The sequence below is a fragment of the Carlito syrichta genome, unplaced genomic scaffold, assembly GCF_000164805.1.
Source record: "Carlito syrichta isolate Samal-C Ts95f unplaced genomic scaffold, Tarsius_syrichta-2.0.1 Scaffold308856, whole genome shotgun sequence".
NCBI classification, from domain to species: Eukaryota; Metazoa; Chordata; class Mammalia; order Primates; family Tarsiidae; genus Carlito; species Carlito syrichta.
Genome location: NW_007252952.1, coordinates 249713 through 268630, shown reverse-complemented (window position 1 = coordinate 268630; position 18918 = coordinate 249713). Strand labels below are relative to the sequence as shown.

The 18918-nt window shown below is 47.5% G+C and overlaps 1 protein-coding gene across 1 annotated transcript in view; it reads right to left on the bottom strand.

The window, feature by feature from the left end:
- LOC103268624 (endothelial zinc finger protein induced by tumor necrosis factor alpha) overlaps positions 1–13843 on the bottom strand; it is a 24894-nt gene extending 11051 nt beyond the window's left edge. The window contains exons 1-2 of the mRNA XM_021716653.1: positions 13817–13843; positions 13297–13368 (exon numbers count right to left, since the gene is read on the bottom strand). Coding sequence (XP_021572328.1) covers positions 13297–13368; positions 13817–13843 — 99 coding nt within the window. The remainder of the gene's footprint in view (positions 1–13296; positions 13369–13816) is intronic.
- Positions 13844–18918: the final 5075 nt, after the last annotated feature.

Sequence of the window (18918 nt, the reverse complement as noted above, 5' to 3'; positions counted from 1 at the left end):
AGGTGAGTGGATTGTCTGAGCCTGTGGGTTCGAGATCCACCTGGGCAACTTGGCGAGACCTCATCTCTACAATAAATCAAAAAAAATTAGCTGGGCGTGGTAGCACACACCTGTAGTTCCAGCTACTTGGAAGGCTGAGGTGGAAGGATCGTTGGAGCCCAGCAGGTCGAGGCTGTAGTGGCCGGGAGCATGCCACTGCACTCCAGTCTGGGCAACAGAGTGAGACTCCAACTCAGAAAAAAAGAAAGAAAAAACAAGCACACTCTGTGTCTGCACGCCCATGTTCCTAGCGGCACTGTTCACAAGAGGCAAAAGGCGGAGGGACCCCAGTGCCCAGTGACAGAGTGGGATGGACAAATGTGGTCTCTCCACACAATGGGACATCATCTAGCCTAAACAGGAAGGAGGTTCTGACCCATGCAACAACACAGAGGAGCCACACAGAGTGAAATAAGCCAGCCACCTAGAGGTCAACACTGTATGTCCCATGCTGCAAGGTTCTTAGAGTCATCAAGTCCACAGACAGAACACGGCATGGCGGGTACGGGGCTGGCAAGGGGAGACTGGGGAGCTGTTTTATGGGTGCAGAGCTTCAGCTTTACAAGATGAAATGTTCTGGAGGTGACGGCTGCACAGCGACGTGAATGTCCCCAAAGCCACTTGTCAAAAAACAAAATTACTGCAAATTCAGCTTAAAGACCTAACTGGCCTTGGTTTACAATTCTGGAATCAGGCAACATCTCATTTTATAAAACAGAACGAGAGTTTCGATGAGCTGGGTGGAGGAGGCTGGCCTCACAGGCAGAAAAGGGTTAATGAAACAGGAACAGAGAAAAGGAGTCCAGGCTGGCCGTGCTCGGCACTGTTGTGCAGGGCTGTAGCAGAGGGTGCTTCCTCACCGCATCTCGACTCAGGCTGCCTGGCTTTCCTGCTTTTGGGCAAACTGCCCGCTCTGAAGATCAGTCTGAGTACGTAGCACCCAGTGCCAGGGACTCCATCCTTGTCCGCTCTGGTCTCTGGGGCCTTGGACAAGAGGTGGTCCTTACAGTGGCCTCCTGAACATCCTGTGTAACATAGTCATGCTGGTAAGTTTTGTAGCATGTGCACCGGGCAGGAGCATAGGTGGTAAGATGGCCGCTGCGGGGGAAGGTGGCCAGGAGGTCTGGGCTGGAATGGACTCCCCCAAAGGTTTCTCCTGGGGTCTTCAAGAAGAAACAAGCCCACGCCATTCCCTGTCACCCCTCCTTGCTTCAGGGTCACACAGCACTTATACTGTTTGGATTAGAGTGTGTATTCGTGGTCTACTTGTGGAACAAATTGTGGCACATTCCCCAATTTCCTGCTCTCTTCTCCTAAGGTGATAAAGGGAATAGCTGAGCAGGGACCTGCTGAGCGTGGCAAATTCCATTTTCCAGCCTTCCTTGCAGCTCTGCGGGCCACAAACCAGGACATGGAACAAAGGCAAGGTGAGTGGGAGACTTCCAGGTCTTTCCTTACAGGGAAAGCACAGAGTGTCACTTGCCATTTCCCCTTCCTGTGGGCTGGGACTGTGTCCTGGTGGCTGGAGCAGCGACTTGGGCCATCTAGGTGAGGGTGACCTTAGGGACAGCCACCTCCCCTCCTCTCCAGCCTGCTCCACACGCCATGAAACTTACCAGTGTGACCATGTTTGAATGTACAGTGTGTTACACAGTGTGTCTGGGAGGCACTGGTTTGGACCAATTCCTGTCTTAGGCCCGGGTCCTTCACACTAAAGAGCTGCCTCCAGACTATCATGCAAGAGAGGAGAAGATTCCTATCTATCCTGTTACATCAGCCAAACCTAGACCCTTGCTGACATAACCAGTGCCGTGTCTGTCTCCCCTGTAGGACAGAAGCAGGTACCTGGTCCGTCTTCTTCACCAACAAATCCCCAACACCTAGAGCCATGCCTGGGATTGAGCAGGTGCTCAATAGGGACCTAGGTGCCAGGAGCTCACAGTGTGTTCCATGCAGAATGCATTTATTAAGCAGCTCCTGGGTCCTGAGAGAGAGGAGTAAGAGCCAGGCTAGGGGTCTCATACCCACGCTTCTGCCATCTTCTAACTAATACCACATCACAGCAGAGAAAGTAAAAAAGATTGAATCAATTCCTGGAAGGTGAGGGACTGATTAGGCATTTACGGGGAAGAAGTTTGATCTTACTGCTTACATGAATTATTTTTAAAATCCAGATGGAGGAAACCCCTTCGGGGCCCCTCCCACTGTGGGAGCTTTTCTGTCCTCTCAGTAAATCCTGCTTTAAATAAATAAATAAAAACCAGATAAGTCAAGCACTCAAAGGCAAAATTAAACCTTCACAATAACAGAGGAAAACACGCAATTAAAAGAAAAACAATTACAGCCCGTGGAAGGCTATTCTAAGTCAAACATAAGTCCCAGAAGTCACAAAAGAAATTGACACAAACAAATTTAAAAATTTCTAAAAAATTATTAACAACCTAAGGAAATGACAACCTGGAGAAATATATTTGTGATGCACACAAAAAAGACCAAACACCCTTAACATGTAAGTAACTCTTATAAATCAAAAAGATAAAGACCAAAACCAAAAGAAAATGACAAAAGTCCTAAACACATAGTTCATAGAACAAGAAATACAAATGGCTTTACTCACATGAAAAAACATTACTACTTTATTAAAGCAGAAGGGCAAAATTTAAAAGGAGTCCAACTTGAAACTACAAAGAGACAGCATCAGACTATTAGATTGGTGAAGATCAAGGGTTTAACAATTACATTGTGTGGACAAGCTCATGGGGAAACAGCCACTCTCAAACTTTCCAAATTGGGGCAGAGACTGGTGTGACATCTATGGAGTGTCATTTAGCAAAATCCATCTAAACTAAAATTCAAATATCTTTTGAAAACAATTTATACTAATTCATATATATTAGCATACATACCAAAGCATATATGTACAAGAATCAGATGAACAAGCAAAAAGACTAAAACCATCCCAGGTGTCCATTAGTAGGGGGTTGGATAAGTTGGGTTGTACATGTAACAAGGGAGTGCATGCCACTGAAACAGAAGGGCAGCCCTGAGCTGCTGCTGTGGAGTGATCTCTTGACTATACTGTCACGGGGGAAAAAAGTCAATGTCCAGAACAGTGTGTCTAGTTTGTTAAAATGTCTATAACAGAAAATAATAAAGATTATTTATACATATGGGCCTATATTGGCACAGATTGCTTTTCAGGCGCATGCAAGAAATGGTAAGAATACACAGCTGGTGAGGGTGTACAATGGTGCAGCTGCTTTGGAAAACCGGCTCGTCAACAGGGCTAAAACCAGAGTCACCTATGACCTTACGGCCACTTCCATTCTTGGTATATACCCAGGAGAAACGGAGACATATGGCCACATACAAACCTGGACATGAACTCCCATAGCAGCAAGGTTCATCATAGCCCCAAGTGGAAACAACCCAAATGTCCATCAACTGACAAATGGATAAACAGAGTGGGATCTGTCCATACGACAGTTCTGACACAGGCTACAGCATGGATGAGTCTGGGAAACGTTATGCTCTGTAACAACACAAGACACAGAAGAGCAAATATTGTAAGCTTCAGTTATATGAAATGTCCAGAATATGCAAACCTATGGACTGAAAGTAGATTAGTTGGGGGGGGGGGGTATTCAGGAGGAATGAGGAGTGACCACTAATGGGTACAGGGTTTCTTTTGATAAAAATGTTCTCAAATTGAATGTGATAGTGGCTGCACAACTCGGAATAAAATAAAAAGCTCTGAATGCTAATACGTCAACTTTAAAGGGGTAGATTTTGTGATACATGAATTATACTGCAATAAAGCTCGTAACCAAAAAGGTAAGAGCTGCTGATGACAATGGTTTCAGGATGGGAGGGAGAGAAGGAGAGTTCCCTTCCTCCCAGTTTACTAATTTTCAACAACTGAAGTTTTTCACCAAATGCACCTATTATCATTTCTTCAATTAAATGGTTAATATACATTTATGCCTTTAAAATGTTCAGACCTTTTATTTCTGGAAATTGATCCCAACATGAGAATCCAAAAGTGGGCTCAGGTTCACACACAAGGCTGTTCACTGCTTTTTACTATAGGGCAAGTCTTAGACAACCACATTTGCCACAGCATGGCATGCATTAGGCGAGACCCACCCCACAGCCGGCTATGTGGCCATTTTCATAAAACGACCATGTGGAGCTTTTCGCTGTGGAACTGCTTGTGGGTTTTGAAATCGTATGTACCATTTCATCTCAACCACATGAAAACTAAGCACAGAAAAAAGACTGCAGGAAATGTGCCCAAGTGCTAACAGCAGCTGTCCCAAAATAGCGATGCCATGGATATTTACCTGTTTTTGTGGACCCGTGAGTGTATGTTAGCAGCCTCCAAAATGGCCCCATGCATCCCCCACGCGCTGTGCAGAGTGGCTCTGTGTGACAGACAGCATACAGCAGAAGTGGTGCGGGGTCACTTCTAAGAAAAGGTTATTGAGTGCACACTCACATGTTCGTGGAAGCACTGTTCACAACAGCCAAGAGTGGAAAAACCCAAGTGTGCATAAACAGATGAATGCATAAGCAAAATGTGATACACACATACGATGGAATACTATTTATCTTTAAAAAGGTAAGAAATTCTGACACGCTACAATATGGCTGGACTTTGAGGACATTGTGCTAAGTGAAATAAGCCAGTCACAGAAGGACAAATATGATGTGATTCTACTTATATGGGTATCTTGAGTAGTCAAACTCATAGACACATAATGTGAAATGGTGGTTGCCAAGGGCTGAGGAGTGGGGAATGGGAACTCTTGTTTAATGGGTGCAGAGTTTCAGTTTTACAAGATGAAAAGAGTTCTGGAGATGAATGGGGCGATGGTTGCACATTACAAATGCACTTAACATTGCTGACGTGCATGCTTAAAAATGGTTAGGGTGGCAAATTGTATATTATGTGTATTTTAACACAATAAAAATTGGGGAGGGGGAGATGAAAAGATTACAAAGTGCACAGCTTCGGTCCTGGGCACACTCCCTCTCTCCTTTCTCTCAGATCACTCGTTCTGGGGGAAGCCAACTGCCAGGCTCTGAGACGTCCTCTGGAAAGGCCCACCTGACCAGCCACTGAGGCCTCTGCCAGCAAGTGAGCCATCTCAGAGGCGATTCCTGGGGACCCCTGAGAAGACTGCACTGTGAAGGTCCTGAGAGACAGCCACTCAGCCAAGCGGCTTCCCTGTTCTCAGAAATAGTAGATGATAAATATTTGCTGCTTTCAGCTGCTGAGTTTTGGGGGTACCTTGTTATATGGTGATAGACACCTAATGCAGGGAGGGTGAGTGCTTTTTTTAATCATGAAAGGCAGGACATGTGTTTTGAAAGCTAGTACAAAGGCCTGTTCTTAAGCCCCACTGGCCACCGACTAGCTACAAGAATGTGCGAAGGCTCACATCTCACTTGCGCTCTCCATGCTTTGGTCTCCACCTCCAGTAAATGCTGATGGAACAGCATCTACTCACGGGAGGTTGTGAGGTTATGTCTGTCTGCCTGAGCCACGGTGGATGCTCAGGCCCTAGGACAGTGCCTTAATACACATTTGTAGAACAAATGATTGGCGCTTTACATTTCTTGTATGGTGGCCTGAGCAGCCTGAGAAAACAATCCTATCTGATGGAAGACACAGACAAGCCACCTGCTTTGCGCACCTGCCCCAACTGAACACACAAGCGGGATTCTCTACTCAATGCTCATAGTCTCAGGGCTGTGGAACAGAAACGCCAAGTTCTGCCCCCAAGCATAGGAAATGCAAGTGTTGTTCACTTCCACAGTTTCTTCAATGCGTGTCAGTTTTAGCAGAAGATGGTGGGGGGTAGACTGAAGATGGCGGTAAGTGCTTTGCTAGTGGAGCCTAATTCCCACCCTTGGATCTGGGCTGGCCTTGGGGTCTTGCCTGAACAATCAATTCTGGAAGAAGTGATGTTCTGGGACCCCCAGGCTAGCTTGTGGAAGCCTTCCAGCATCGGCCTCAGCCTCCTGGAACACTTGCTCTGGAAAAGCCAGTCATCACCAAAGATATCTGGCTATTCTCATGCCGTGCTATGAGAAAGCCCAAGCGGCCATGTGGAGAAGCAGAAATGTCCCATCCATGCCAGCTCTAGAGATGGACACTGCTCTACCACGCTGCCATCTGAAGGCCACTGCCTGAGGCACCAGGCAAGAACTGTCCAGCTGAGCCCACCCACCCCCAAACCATGACGGAGAATAATACATGGCTATTTTTTTGGCCATTTTGTTCGGAGATGGCTTGTTACCCAGCAAAACATAACTGGATCAGAAATAAACTGGTGTTTAATTCACCACAGGCTACCAGAAAAGCAGGGTTGAGTATTTCTCCCTCAACAGGAACAGGAAATCAATGATATCTAATACATATTCTGATGTGTTCTTTTTTTTTCCTTTGATTTTTATGGTAGAGACGAAGTCTCACCAAGTTGCCTGAGCTGGTCTTGAACCCGTGGGCTCAGGCAATCCACTCTCTCAATCTCCCAAAGTGCTGGGATGACAGGCTGAGCCATCAAGCCCGGCCTCTGATGTGTTCTAAACACATTTCACGGTTCCTGGAAACAGAGTGATCCTTCACGCACGTACTCACTCGACCAGCAGTTACTGAGTGCCTACTGGTGTGCCAGGCACTGGGAGCATAGCCTGTTCCCATGTGAATGAGGCAGACAAGGAACTGGCATTGGTTTTATCCCTTCAACTCAGGTTCAGTAAATAATGATAAAAATAAACAAATGTGCAGTAAACATGTACTGCATGATAGAAATGCTCTAAGCCCTTTGCACACAGCAACTCACTTAATACAACAATTCTACCAGGCAGGCACTTTTATGAGCCCCTTCCCTTTATGGAGGGGGAAACTGAGGGACACGAGATCATGCAGCCCAGTCAGTCCAACTCTCGGTCCCCACTCTTAATGGCCTCATTCACACACGACACTGACCTCACTGGATCAGACCCTGAGAAGGGTGGCATGTCTGTGCCTCTAAGCTGGACGGCTGGACACATCGCGCACTGTTCCAGCTGGTGTTTCTCTTCCAAACAGATCGTAAGTGATCCTAAAGATACTTCAGAGACAACACTGGACAGTCGACCTTGTCCTTAATGTGGTGAGCGCAGGCACGTCCCACCCTATGCTGGCTGCTCCCATCATCCACGCGCGAACATCGGGGGCCCCCAAGGGCCTGCTGTTCTGAACTCACTAGTGGGATTTCCCCCACAGTGCCAGGAGAGAACGCACTGCACAGGGGCATCCCTTGGCCTGAAGTCAGCTGTACATGCTTCCTATTTCGTCCCAGGGGGCTTCCATGTGGCTTTCAATTGTTTCCCACACAAGAAGAAAATTTGCATCGTTCACCAAGAAAATGGACTTCTAGTTTCTCTGAGAACACCAGAACACCTGGCCACTCCGGGCTGGAGCTAGGGCAACAGAATGCCAATCTGCCCACTGCCCCCTTCTTCCTCTACGCCACCTGGCGACCCATGGACAGGTGAGTTGGAGAACCTTGGAGTGCAAAGTATGCGTGAGATCATGAGTTATGGCATCCATGGGCCTGCACGTGAATCCGGCTTCCCCATTTCCTAGCATGCCCCTCTGAGACTCAGTTTCCTCATCTGCTAAACGGACATCATGAGAATTGCTACCACACAGGGTTGTGGTAAAGATAAAAGGAGATATTCCTGTAGGGAAACCAGCACCAGGCACATATCACATGCTTGACAAAGATTAGTGACTTCTATTAGTTCCAGTCAAAATCTGACTGCAGCATACACCCCACTCATAGAGAAGGCAGAAGGCCAGCCTTCAACTACCAGGCCTTGTGTGCTGGCCCCCACTGCCTCCCTACCCGCACCCCCACTCTACCCTGCTTTGCTCATTAAACTCAGTCACACCCACTTGCCACTCTCTGGACACCCTGGGCATGCCCCTGCCTCAGGGCCTCTGCATGGCAGTCCCCTCTGCCTGGACACCCTTCCTCTGGCTCCCTCCCTGACAGAGCTCTGCTCAGGTGCAGCCTTCTCTCAGGAAGGCCTTTCCAAAACACCAAGAGCCCATCTAAAAACAAAAGGCACTGCTTTGCATTTGTTTATCATCTGCCCCCCTCTAAAATCTCAGCTCAGTAAGGACAGAGATCTTACCCATTGTGATGGGCTGAATTGTGCCCCCTAACTTCCATATATTGAAGTCTTCACCCCCAGGACTTCATGAAGCAACTGTATTTGGAGATGGGGCCTTTACAGAGGTGATTAAAGTAAATGAGGCCATTAGGGTGGGCCTCATCCAATTGAATGGTATCCTGATGAGAAGAGGAGATTAGGACACAGACATACAGAGGGGCAATCATGTGAGGACAGAGGAGAAGGCAGTCATCCACACACCAAGGAGAGAGGCCTCAGGAGGAACCAACTCTGCCGACACTTGATCTCAGAATTTCAGCCTCCAGAGCTGCAAGAAAATACACTTCTCTTGTTTACGCCACCCAGTGTGTGGTACTTTGTCATGGCAGCCATAGCAAACTAACACATCTGTCTTGCTCACTACTGTACCACCAGAGTTTAAAACCATGCCTAGCACACAGCAGAGGTTCGACAAACGGCTCCTGAATGAAGAATGGCTCCATGAGTAGGCTAGTATCAGAACTAAAAGAGTTAATCTAGGCAAGACGCCTAGAACAGTAACACACTGTATACAGCAGGTGCTCAATAGCACCAGCTATTGATGCTGACACCCGCAGGTCTTTGGCTTTCGCTAGCACACTGAGCCTCCCCCCACCTCTGAACTAAACCATTGTTCCACCTCCCCAAGGGAAGGCCTCAACCCACTGGCTGGTCCCTCTATGGGCCCCGGGTGTCTTTCTGGGACCTGGGCTCAGGCCAGTCTCCTCTGCCCATGGGCCACCTTCGATGGGGAGTAATTTGGGGCAGTGGTTGAATTTGGGCTCAGGAGCTGGGCAACCTGGGACAAAATCCCAGCTCTGCCCCTCCCCAGGTGTTTCCCTGGATAACTGTCCTTCCCTTTCGGGGCCTGGTTTGTGAAATGGGCTTCACGATGACAGTGTCCCCTGCACAGCTGTCACGGAGGTTAAATGAAGCGGTATAGAACTGGTGCCAGCACAGCCATGGACGGAGGACGCTCCCAGTAAATGTCAGCTGTTACCATGATTATTTGATTAACTTTGCTGTTTAACATATGTCTTATGCATGATTATTGATACTTCTAATTATTGTATGATAGCATTTGACTATTTGGTTCAATATATCCTTCAACCAGTCTAGCTAATAATTCCTTCTTTTTAATATTATTTAAATCACTTGACTGAGGAATGACTCACACACAAAACTGTACACATTTAACGCACACAGCTTGATGAGTTTGGGGATGGGCAATGGGCATACACCCATGACACCATCACCACCTCAAGGCCATAAACTCATTGCCTCCAAAAGTTCCCTCCCACTGCCTTCACTTTTTTTTTTACAAAATTTTAACGTATCAATTTCTTCTGAAAGTCTTCTCTAAGTATGCCCCTCCTAACTCACTCAAATAACACTCACTGAGCAGGCTCCGGGCACCACGCCCTGGCTGGCACCAGCAACACAGCAGAGAGCCCATCCTCTTGGGCCAGAAGTGCCACAGCAAAGGACCTCTCTGAGTCTCTGCGTGTGCATGTCTGAGGTCACTTGTTCTAGTGCCTCATCTCTTTTGGTTTGGTTTCCCATCTGATAACAAACTATTTTAGCACCAAAAAACCCCCCCCAAAAAACCTCTACAGAGCTGAAATTCTAAAAAGATGACACCAGGCAGGCTCGATTGTTTTAAAAATCAGAATGTAATTACACCAGAAGTGACTTTTTTTGAACTGGAGTCTAACGCTGTCACCCAGGCTGGAGCACCGTGGCATGCTCACAGTCATCCCAGTGTCAACCAGCTGGGCTCCGGCGAGTCCTCCGCCTCAGCCTTCCAAGCAGTCAAAACTACAGTCACACACTACCATGCCCAGCTAATTTTTTGATTTATTGTAGCGACAAGGTCTCACCATGTTGCCCAGGCTGGTCTCGAAGGAAGTGACTTTTAAAAACCAAACAAACCAAAAATCTCAACCATGCCGCAATAAAAACTATCAACAAATCCTTCTAATAATGTAGGTAAAAGAACTCAAGAATCACAGATGAGTTAAAATGAAGATACCATGGTGCAATCCCTTTGGAAAACAGAGTTAACAATATGACCCAACATTCCACTTCTAGGTATACACCCAAGAGAATGAGATCATATGTTCAAACTTAAGTTTGTACACAAATGTTCACAGAAGATTTGTGAAGATCATTATTCATAATGATCAAAAAGTGGAGACAACCCAAATGTTCGTCAACTGATGAATGGATAATTAAATGTGGTATATAACCTTACAGTGGGCTATTACTCAGCCACACAGGAATGGGTTTCTGTACATGGTACCACATAGTTGTACTTTGTAAACATAATGCTCAACAAAAGAAGTCAGTCACAGAAGACCACATATTGTGTGATTCCATTCACATGAAACGTCCAGAAGAGGCAAATCCATAAAGGCAGAAAGGAAATGAGTGGTTGCCAGGGGCCGGGGATTCATGGGGGAAATGGGTGTGAAGGTTAACAAGTACAAGGTTCCTTTTGGGGATGATGAAAATGTGCTGAAACTGACTGTGGCGATGGTTGCACAATTCTGTGAGTGTACCAAAAACCAGTGAACCATGTACTTGGTGGCACATAACATGTATCTCAACAAAGGTATCAAATAAAGGAAGACACAAGGAACCAAAACTCCCAAATAAGTCAACTGACATGTTGACACAGCAAATTAAGTTCCAGGTAGATTCCAAAGTTCACTGTTAACATTCAAGTGCTAACTGGTAAAAAAGGCAGAAAATCCAGGTGCTACGTGAACTATGGAGAGAGAAACCCCTTCACAGCTTAAAGATGAAGGAAGACACTGCAGTGGGAGTAACCAACAGATTTGATTTTAAAAATATGAGATGTTTCTGTACTGAAAGAAAAAGTAGATAAAGTAGGAAACAAAAAGCAAACCTGGAAAGAATATCTGCCACAAATGTTTACACACAGACATTTACTTCTGTAAAACCTTTGAAAATACCACAAATCCTGGAGACTGGTAGAGCAGGGAAGGCACCATTTACCTGTCTGCAAAAACGACTAAATTCCCTGTGACTTGAACCTCACTAGCAACACAAACAGTGCTACTCAGAAAGAGACCACGTGACATCACCTGCCAACTATCGTGTTCCAAGGTTTATACTATTTATCATGTATAGCCAACGTACAGAGTAAACCCCTGACAATGGCCAGCAGAGGCCCTCTCCGACACACTGGGGGAAATACACATTGCCCACAACCAACTTGAAAAGTAACGTGAAAGGCCTATAAACATACAGCTCAGGTCAGGCGTGGTAGCTCATGCCCATAATCCAAGCATTTTGGGAGGCCAAGGTGGAAAAATCACTGGAGCCAAAGAGCTCGAAACCTCATCTCTACAAAAAAACACCAAAAAAATTAGCCAGGCATGCTAGTGCCTGTAGTCCCAGCTACTCAGGAGGTTAAGATGGGAGGATCACCTGAGTTCAGGAGGTTGAGGCTGCAGTGAACCATGATCATGCCACTGTACTCTAGCCTGGGTAGCAGAGTGAGACCCTGTTTCAAAAAAAAAAATCTAACCCAATACTCCTCTTAAGAAATCACTCCTAAAGAAATCAAATAAAACGCAGGGAAAGATGTATGCCCAGCCACGTCCCTCATGACATTTTATAACCATGAATACCTGGAAACTAATGCATGTCCAGCAACAAAGAAACCATTACATAAACCAGGTACTGCCGCTAGTTAAAACTTTTATGCAGTCATTAAAATGCACGTTATTGAGGAGTTTTTAATAATGTGGAGAAATGCTCAGGATGAAATATTTGATGAAAAAGTAATCTTTGATATAAAAATTGTTTAGCCAGAGTGATCCTTATTTTTACAAAACAATATGCATATCCAAGGAGGAAAAGATACTCAAACGTTCCAGGATAAGATAAGATCATGGGTGAGTTTGATTCTCTCAGCCATATTTTTCTGGACTTTCTAAGATTTTTATAATGACCATGCATTTCCTTACCTATAAGGAATTTTCTTTTACTTTTATGACATATTATTCACAGCAAAAAATATATGTAAAAAAAAAAAAAAAAAAAGATCAAACTCACCAATACTGAGCGGAGAGTTAGGTAGACTGATTATGCAGCCAAAACAAGTGATGTCTGTAAAGTGTTCAAGGCGGAGGAAATCCCGACTGTATAAATTTGGGAAAAAACCTCTGGATGAATATGGCAGAGCCAATTCTTATTCAACTTTAAAGGTAATCATTAGAGAAGGAGGACAATAAACAGATACATAAATATCTACGTGGTTATCGTCGGGTAGTGGGCCTGAGGATGAATTATAGTCTTACCTGTCGCTTACTGGATTCTGCCAGTTTCCTATAATAAGCATTTACATATAAGTATATATATGTATGTATCATTACATATAATACATTTATATATATGTATTTATTATAAAATATTTCTGGCCAAAAAAAGACTAGAGAAAATTATGACAGACAGCCACACATGCATCACCCAGCTAAAGGCACAAAACTTCACGACCAGAACTGAAGACACGCCTGTGCCCCACAAAAGCATCTTCCTCCCTCTCTGGGGTAGCCTGTCTTAATATCCCCACACATTTTTCTACTTTCGCCACACATGAGGGTGTTTGTCTGAACACTTAGTGCAGTTTGCCCATTTCTATAGGCCACCTATCCAGCATGGTCCTGCTCGAGTCCTTTTCAATCAATGTCACATGTTTAAGCCATCACTTCCCAGGGGCCAGCCTGTGTCTCCTGAGAGCCCCGGGGCCAGGCCTGGCCACTCCCAAACTGCCCTGTCTGCCACGGCTGACTGTGCAGGCAAGGTCAAGGATAAGAAAGGGGCTGTCGGGCCCACAGGATGTAGGCCAGAGGGGCAGCCTCTTCTGTGGGCATTGCCCTCTTCATCAGGATGGACATAGCCCCCAGGAGAGGGGGTTGGGGGCAGGGGCCTTGGAAGGGCTCAAGAGGCCACAGGCTCACCCGAAGGCAGGAGCCCAGCCTTTGGAAAGGTGGGTGAGAGAGCAGCATGACTCACCAGGGCCTCGTCAGTCAGCAGCTGAGTGGCCATCCCTCTGCTGCCCACGGCCACCGAGGATGGGAGGACGGGCTGTAGGTGAGGAGAGAGGAAGGCACAGTGAGAGGCCAGGCCTAGGCCCGATTCATAAATGCAGAGGGACCAAACACACACCCACTGAGAGACAGGCAGAGAGACGGAGGGAGACAGGGAAAGAGGACACACACACACACACACACACACACACACCCCAACACCCCAACAGCAAACACCTACGAGGTTTACTGCATACAAGCCACTTGATGAATGTATTTCACCTGATGCTCCCAACACCTGGAAGGTGGGCACTACTTCTACCCACCCCATTTCACAGATGAGAAGACTGAGACCCAAGGAGATAAGTCACTCGCCCAAGATTACAAAGCAGGGACTGCAGTGGGTAGGGCATGTCTAGGTCCACATGCTTAACCACCAGGCAACACTGCCTCCCAGATGCACACCCATGCACACTCCTACAGATACTCCCAACACACACACTCACAAGTTCCCACAGGGTGCTGGCGGCCATGTGACAGCCACGATCCACTTCTTGGGTCTGAGCTGGACTGAACCCCCCTCCACCTTCTCCACGCCCAATGAAACGCAGTCACCACCTCCAGCCCCTTTGGGCACTTCCCCTAGACTCCATAAGGTTCAGCCAACAGGTGCATGAAAGGCACTTGGAGCCCAGTACATGGTAAGAACTCAACAAACATCTACAGTTACTATTGCTGCTGATGTCAACCGAGTGTGCCCCAAAGAGAGGGACGCAGCCATCCGGGGCTCTCCAGGCAGACTCACCCAGGGGAATGTATCTGCTTGGATTTTCTTCCAATTCTCCTGACATGCTCAGGGCAATCTTAGTGGCCACTAGCATATCTCAAAATCTTCTCCCGCGCTGCCCCCCCCCGCCACGCCCCTACTTTCTCTTTTGAAAAAAATAAACAAAGGGTTCAGGCCCAAACTTAGGACAACCATAACATCTCATTACAATGACCTGGCTTTGCTTTCATTCATTTTAATAATTGTTTCCCTTTTTCCAGGAATGCTGAGCTTCTATTTACAGTAGTCACAAAGAATACTCTTTTTTTGAGTTGGAGTCTCAATCTGTCGCCCAGACTGGAGTGCAGTGGCCACTCCCGGCCACCACAGCCTCGATCCTGGGCTCCGGCGATCCTTCCGCCTCAGCCTTACAAGTAGCTGGAATTACAGGCATACGCTACCACACCTGGCTGATTTTTTGATTTATTGTAGAGATGAGGTCTCGCTGCCCAGGCGGGTCTCAAACCCGCGGGCTCAGGCAATCCACTCACCTCAGCCTCCCTAAGGCATGGGATTACAGGCTGAGCCACCGAGCCTGGCTAAGAATACTCTTTTAAACTATAAAGTTTCAAATTTTTTAAAAATCAGTGAACAGACACAAGTAAAAGACAGAGTAAGAAATAGAATAGGCGGCGCAGCTTAGGGCACATTCTTGGAGTATGTGACATTTGGCAAGTCCCTGGCTCCATAGTGACCTGTCCAGACTTGCATGCTTCCTGGGATAGGGAGCTCACTACCTGTACCATCAACACCTCTGATTGGAAGCAAACTTTTTGTGTGCTGTAATAAACTGAAACACGCCTCCCTAAATCTCCAACCCCCTGGAACTGCCCAGGAAAAGCCCAGTCCTGTCCTACCCAATAGCCCTTGAGCTAATGTACCAGAATCACAGGGGTGCATATTAAAGAGTTATTACCCAGACTATAGAGACCCTCCACCCAGATGCCCTGAATCAACCACTCAGGGGGCCCTGGAACCAGTATTTCAAAACAAGATTCCCAGGTGATGCTGACACCTCTTAACATGTAAGATCCACTAAGACAAAGAAGGGGCTTTCTGAGGCCAAATGGCCCCGACTTCCACAAGCAAAAAAAATCATTTTAATTGTAGGGAGCACATGTAAGGCCTCGTTGGCAGAAGCCCTCCGAGCAGTGGTTTTAACCAGGGGCAGTTTTGCCCCCCAGGACACATTTGGCAACCCTGGAGACCTTTGTGGCTGTCACAGTCTGGGGATGACAGAGGGTGCTATGGGCACTTAGCGGGTAGAGCCCTGGGATGATACAAACCACAGCTCAGCCCCCACAACAATGATCAGGCCCCAGATGTCCACAGTGCCAGGTCGAGAAACCCTGCTGTGGAAAGAAAGGCTCACAAAGGCAGGTGTGGGCTCCTGGCTCCTCCCACTTAACACCTGAAAACTCCGCTATGCCCTGCCTGGCCCACTGTTAGCGTTCAGTAGAAACACCCTCTGGCTTCAAACTCTCCAGTGGCTTCTCCTATCACTCCAAATCGCTCAGGTCTCCACTGTCATCCACACAGTCCTTGCAGCCTGCCCCAGTGGACTCCTCCCTCCCACGATGAACCCCAGACTCCTACCCTTTGCATCTGCTGTTCCCTCTGCAGGGAATGCTCTTCCCATGGCTGGACCCCTGCCTCACAGTCAGTTCCAATGTCACCTCCTTGGAGAAGTCCCCTCCTCTCACCCTCCAGTTCAAAAAGTTACTCCCTCTCCCTCAGTCCTCTTATGCATCAACCTCGGTCTTTTTTTTAGTTGCTTTCAAGTTTGTCACCTGTCTTTCCTCCACCAGAGCATAAGCCCCTGGGCAATGGGGATTATTGTTTTGGGATTGTGGCTCCAGCATCTAGGACAATGTCTGGAAGAGGGGAGGTGCCCAGATGTCAAGTTGAAGGAACAGATGAGCCAGCTTCTGGCCAGGATGCAAGGGAATGAGAGTCGCTCAATCTTTTTCTGGAAACTGTGCTGGTGAAACACAGACCCTATACAGGCATATAGAAAAAGGTATTCAAGGGAAACTGCATAATGAACATTTGTATGCCTAACCTTGAATTGTACCCCACGTCTTTAAAATAAATTTATATAAATAAATAAATAAAAGCAGAACCAAGAAAAAAAGGTATTTATGGTAGCAGTGCTTCTAGAGGAAAAAAAATCCAATCAACCAACAAAAAACCCTGGACACAAAATAAATAAGTGTTACTAAAGGAATCAGTCAAATAAACGATGGGGTCTCCATGCTATGATACTCAGGTCACCTCTGGAAAGCAGAGTTAGTTCTGCAGCTATTGACATGTCTGTGGGTTCATTAAGTGAGAAAAGCAAGTTACACTTCAGCCCCTTCGTGGAAAAATAAATCAACACACATGGGTGTGGACGTGTCTGCCCAGAGTTTCCAGCCCAGGGAAGGCTGTGGAATGAGGCCAGGCTGGCGCCTGGAGGGTGTGGAGTGAGAATGAGACAGGGTATGAGAGTTCTTAATTTTATTTTTTCTGTTTCCTTGAATTGTTTCCCTGGGTGTAGTAACCTCGTCAAAAAAAAAGGGGGAATCTAATCTAGTCTGGATTATTTGTCTTTATTTCGAGGTAATCACAAAATGTAACTTTCAGTGCTTTTTAAAAACGGAGCAAGGGGCTCATGAAGGCAAAGCACCCCTAAAACTCAAACAGTGGCCCTGGAAGTGACTCGCCCAGGAGCATGGCTAGTGATGTGGAACCCAGGTTGGCCTTTCATCCGTGTGGCTGCAAACCCCTTCCTCTCTTCTGTGCCCACTGTTTGTGAGGGAAACTCCCTTAAGAAAAAACTGCAACCTTGTCTCAGCTGAGCAGAAAGGAAGATAAGGGCCACCCATTTGTCTGATGGGTAACTGGGGGGCTCTAGAACCTGGATGTCTGGGTGCAGCCTTTGGTGAGTCACTTAACGTCTCTGAGCCTCAGTTTCCTCATCTGTAAGATGATGGTGATGGTGATCACTACCCCAGAGTTATTGGGAAGTCAGTAAATGAGGCAGTTCTGACACAGTGTCCAGAACAGCACTGGCTTGATACACAGAAAAAATTCAATCCCTTCTTGGTCAGAAGGGAGTAAGGGACAGAGACTCTTCGGGGCTCTGACATCCCTTTAAGAAGGCACAGTCGTCAAACAAGGTGGCTTTCACCTATAATCCCAGCACTTTGGGAGGCCAAGGTGGGAAGATCGTTTGAACCCAAGAGTTCAAGACCAGCCTGAACAATCCAGCGAGATCCTGTCTCTACAAAAAGTTTAAAAATTAGCTGGCGTGGTGGCACATCCCTGGAATCCCAGCACCTTGAAGCAGGAGGAATGCTTTAACCCAGGAGTTCAAGACAAGCCTGGACAATATAGCAAGACCCTGTCTCTACAAAAAATTTTAAAAATGAACCGGGTGTGGTGGTGCATGCCTCTAATCCCAGCACTTTGGGAGGCTGAAGCAGGAGGACTGCTTGGGCCCAGGAGTTCAAGACAAGCCTGGGCAACAGAGCAAAAGCCCGTTCCCTACAAAATATTTTAAAAAATTAGCCGGCCCACCGACTCAGGAGGCTGAGCTGGGAAGATCGCTTGAGGTCAGGAATTTGAGGCTGCAATGAGTTATGATCATGCCACTGCACTCCAACCTGGGTGACAGAGTGAGACCCTATCTCAAAAACAGAAAAGAAAAGCCCTGTGGGCAGCAGAAGAAACAGCCCCACAATCTTTCACTCACACACACTTCCTGTCCTCTAAGGCCCCAACCCCACCAGAGCCCTCTATGGGCCAGGCACAGCTCCGAGGAACAGCAAGAAGCCAGGGAATTGGGGGTCCCCAGACTAGGAGAAGAGCTGGGCGAGAAGCCAGTGGTTCTGCTAGGGCCTGGCCCACCTGTGCAGATGTACACGGACTTTGGAAGGAGCCTCTCAGGTGCACCCACACTCATGTACCCACCAGACAGAGTTGCACACAAATGCTGAGACACAGGCGCGTGCGTGTGAAAGGGGACACAGACAAGCAAGGACAAGGGGACACCACATGCCACACGTACAGAGACCTGGAGAGATATCCCACAGAGACCCGGAGAGACACACCCGCAGAGAACTACAGAGATACACCCCACAGAGACCCAAGAGGCATATGCCACAGATACCGAGAATGAAGAAGTGTGCGTGTGGATGTGAAGAAGCAGCACAAAGACAGGCAAGGACAAGGCCACGGTGGGCTGCCACATGCCACAGGCACAGAGACCCGGAGAGACACATGTTGCAGAGATCGGGAGATAAAGGCTCCAAAGAGACCCGGCGAGACATCCCACGGAGACTGGGAGAGACACCCTGCAGAAGCCAAGACTCTGGAGTGTGCACGTGCATGTAAAAGAGCACACAGACAGGCAAGGACAAGGCCACAGGGGGCTGCCACATGCCACATGCACAGAGACCCAGAGAGGCCCACCCTGAAGAGATCCAGTGTGCATGTGGATGTGAAGGAGGAGCACAAAGACAGGCAAGGACAAGGCCACGGGGAGCTGCCACATGCCACGCGCACAGAGACCCGGAGGGACATGCCGCAGAGATCCGGAGAGACATCCCACGGAGACCAGGAGAGACACCCCGCAGAGACCAAGACTCTGGAGTGTGCACGTGCGCAGGAAGGAGCACACAGGCAAGGACAGGGCCAGAGGGTCCCACGCCAACGCACAGCCACATCCACACATACGCATACTCACACACTGACACACACACGCACACACGCCGTGTTTCTCTCACAGACCCCCTTCCC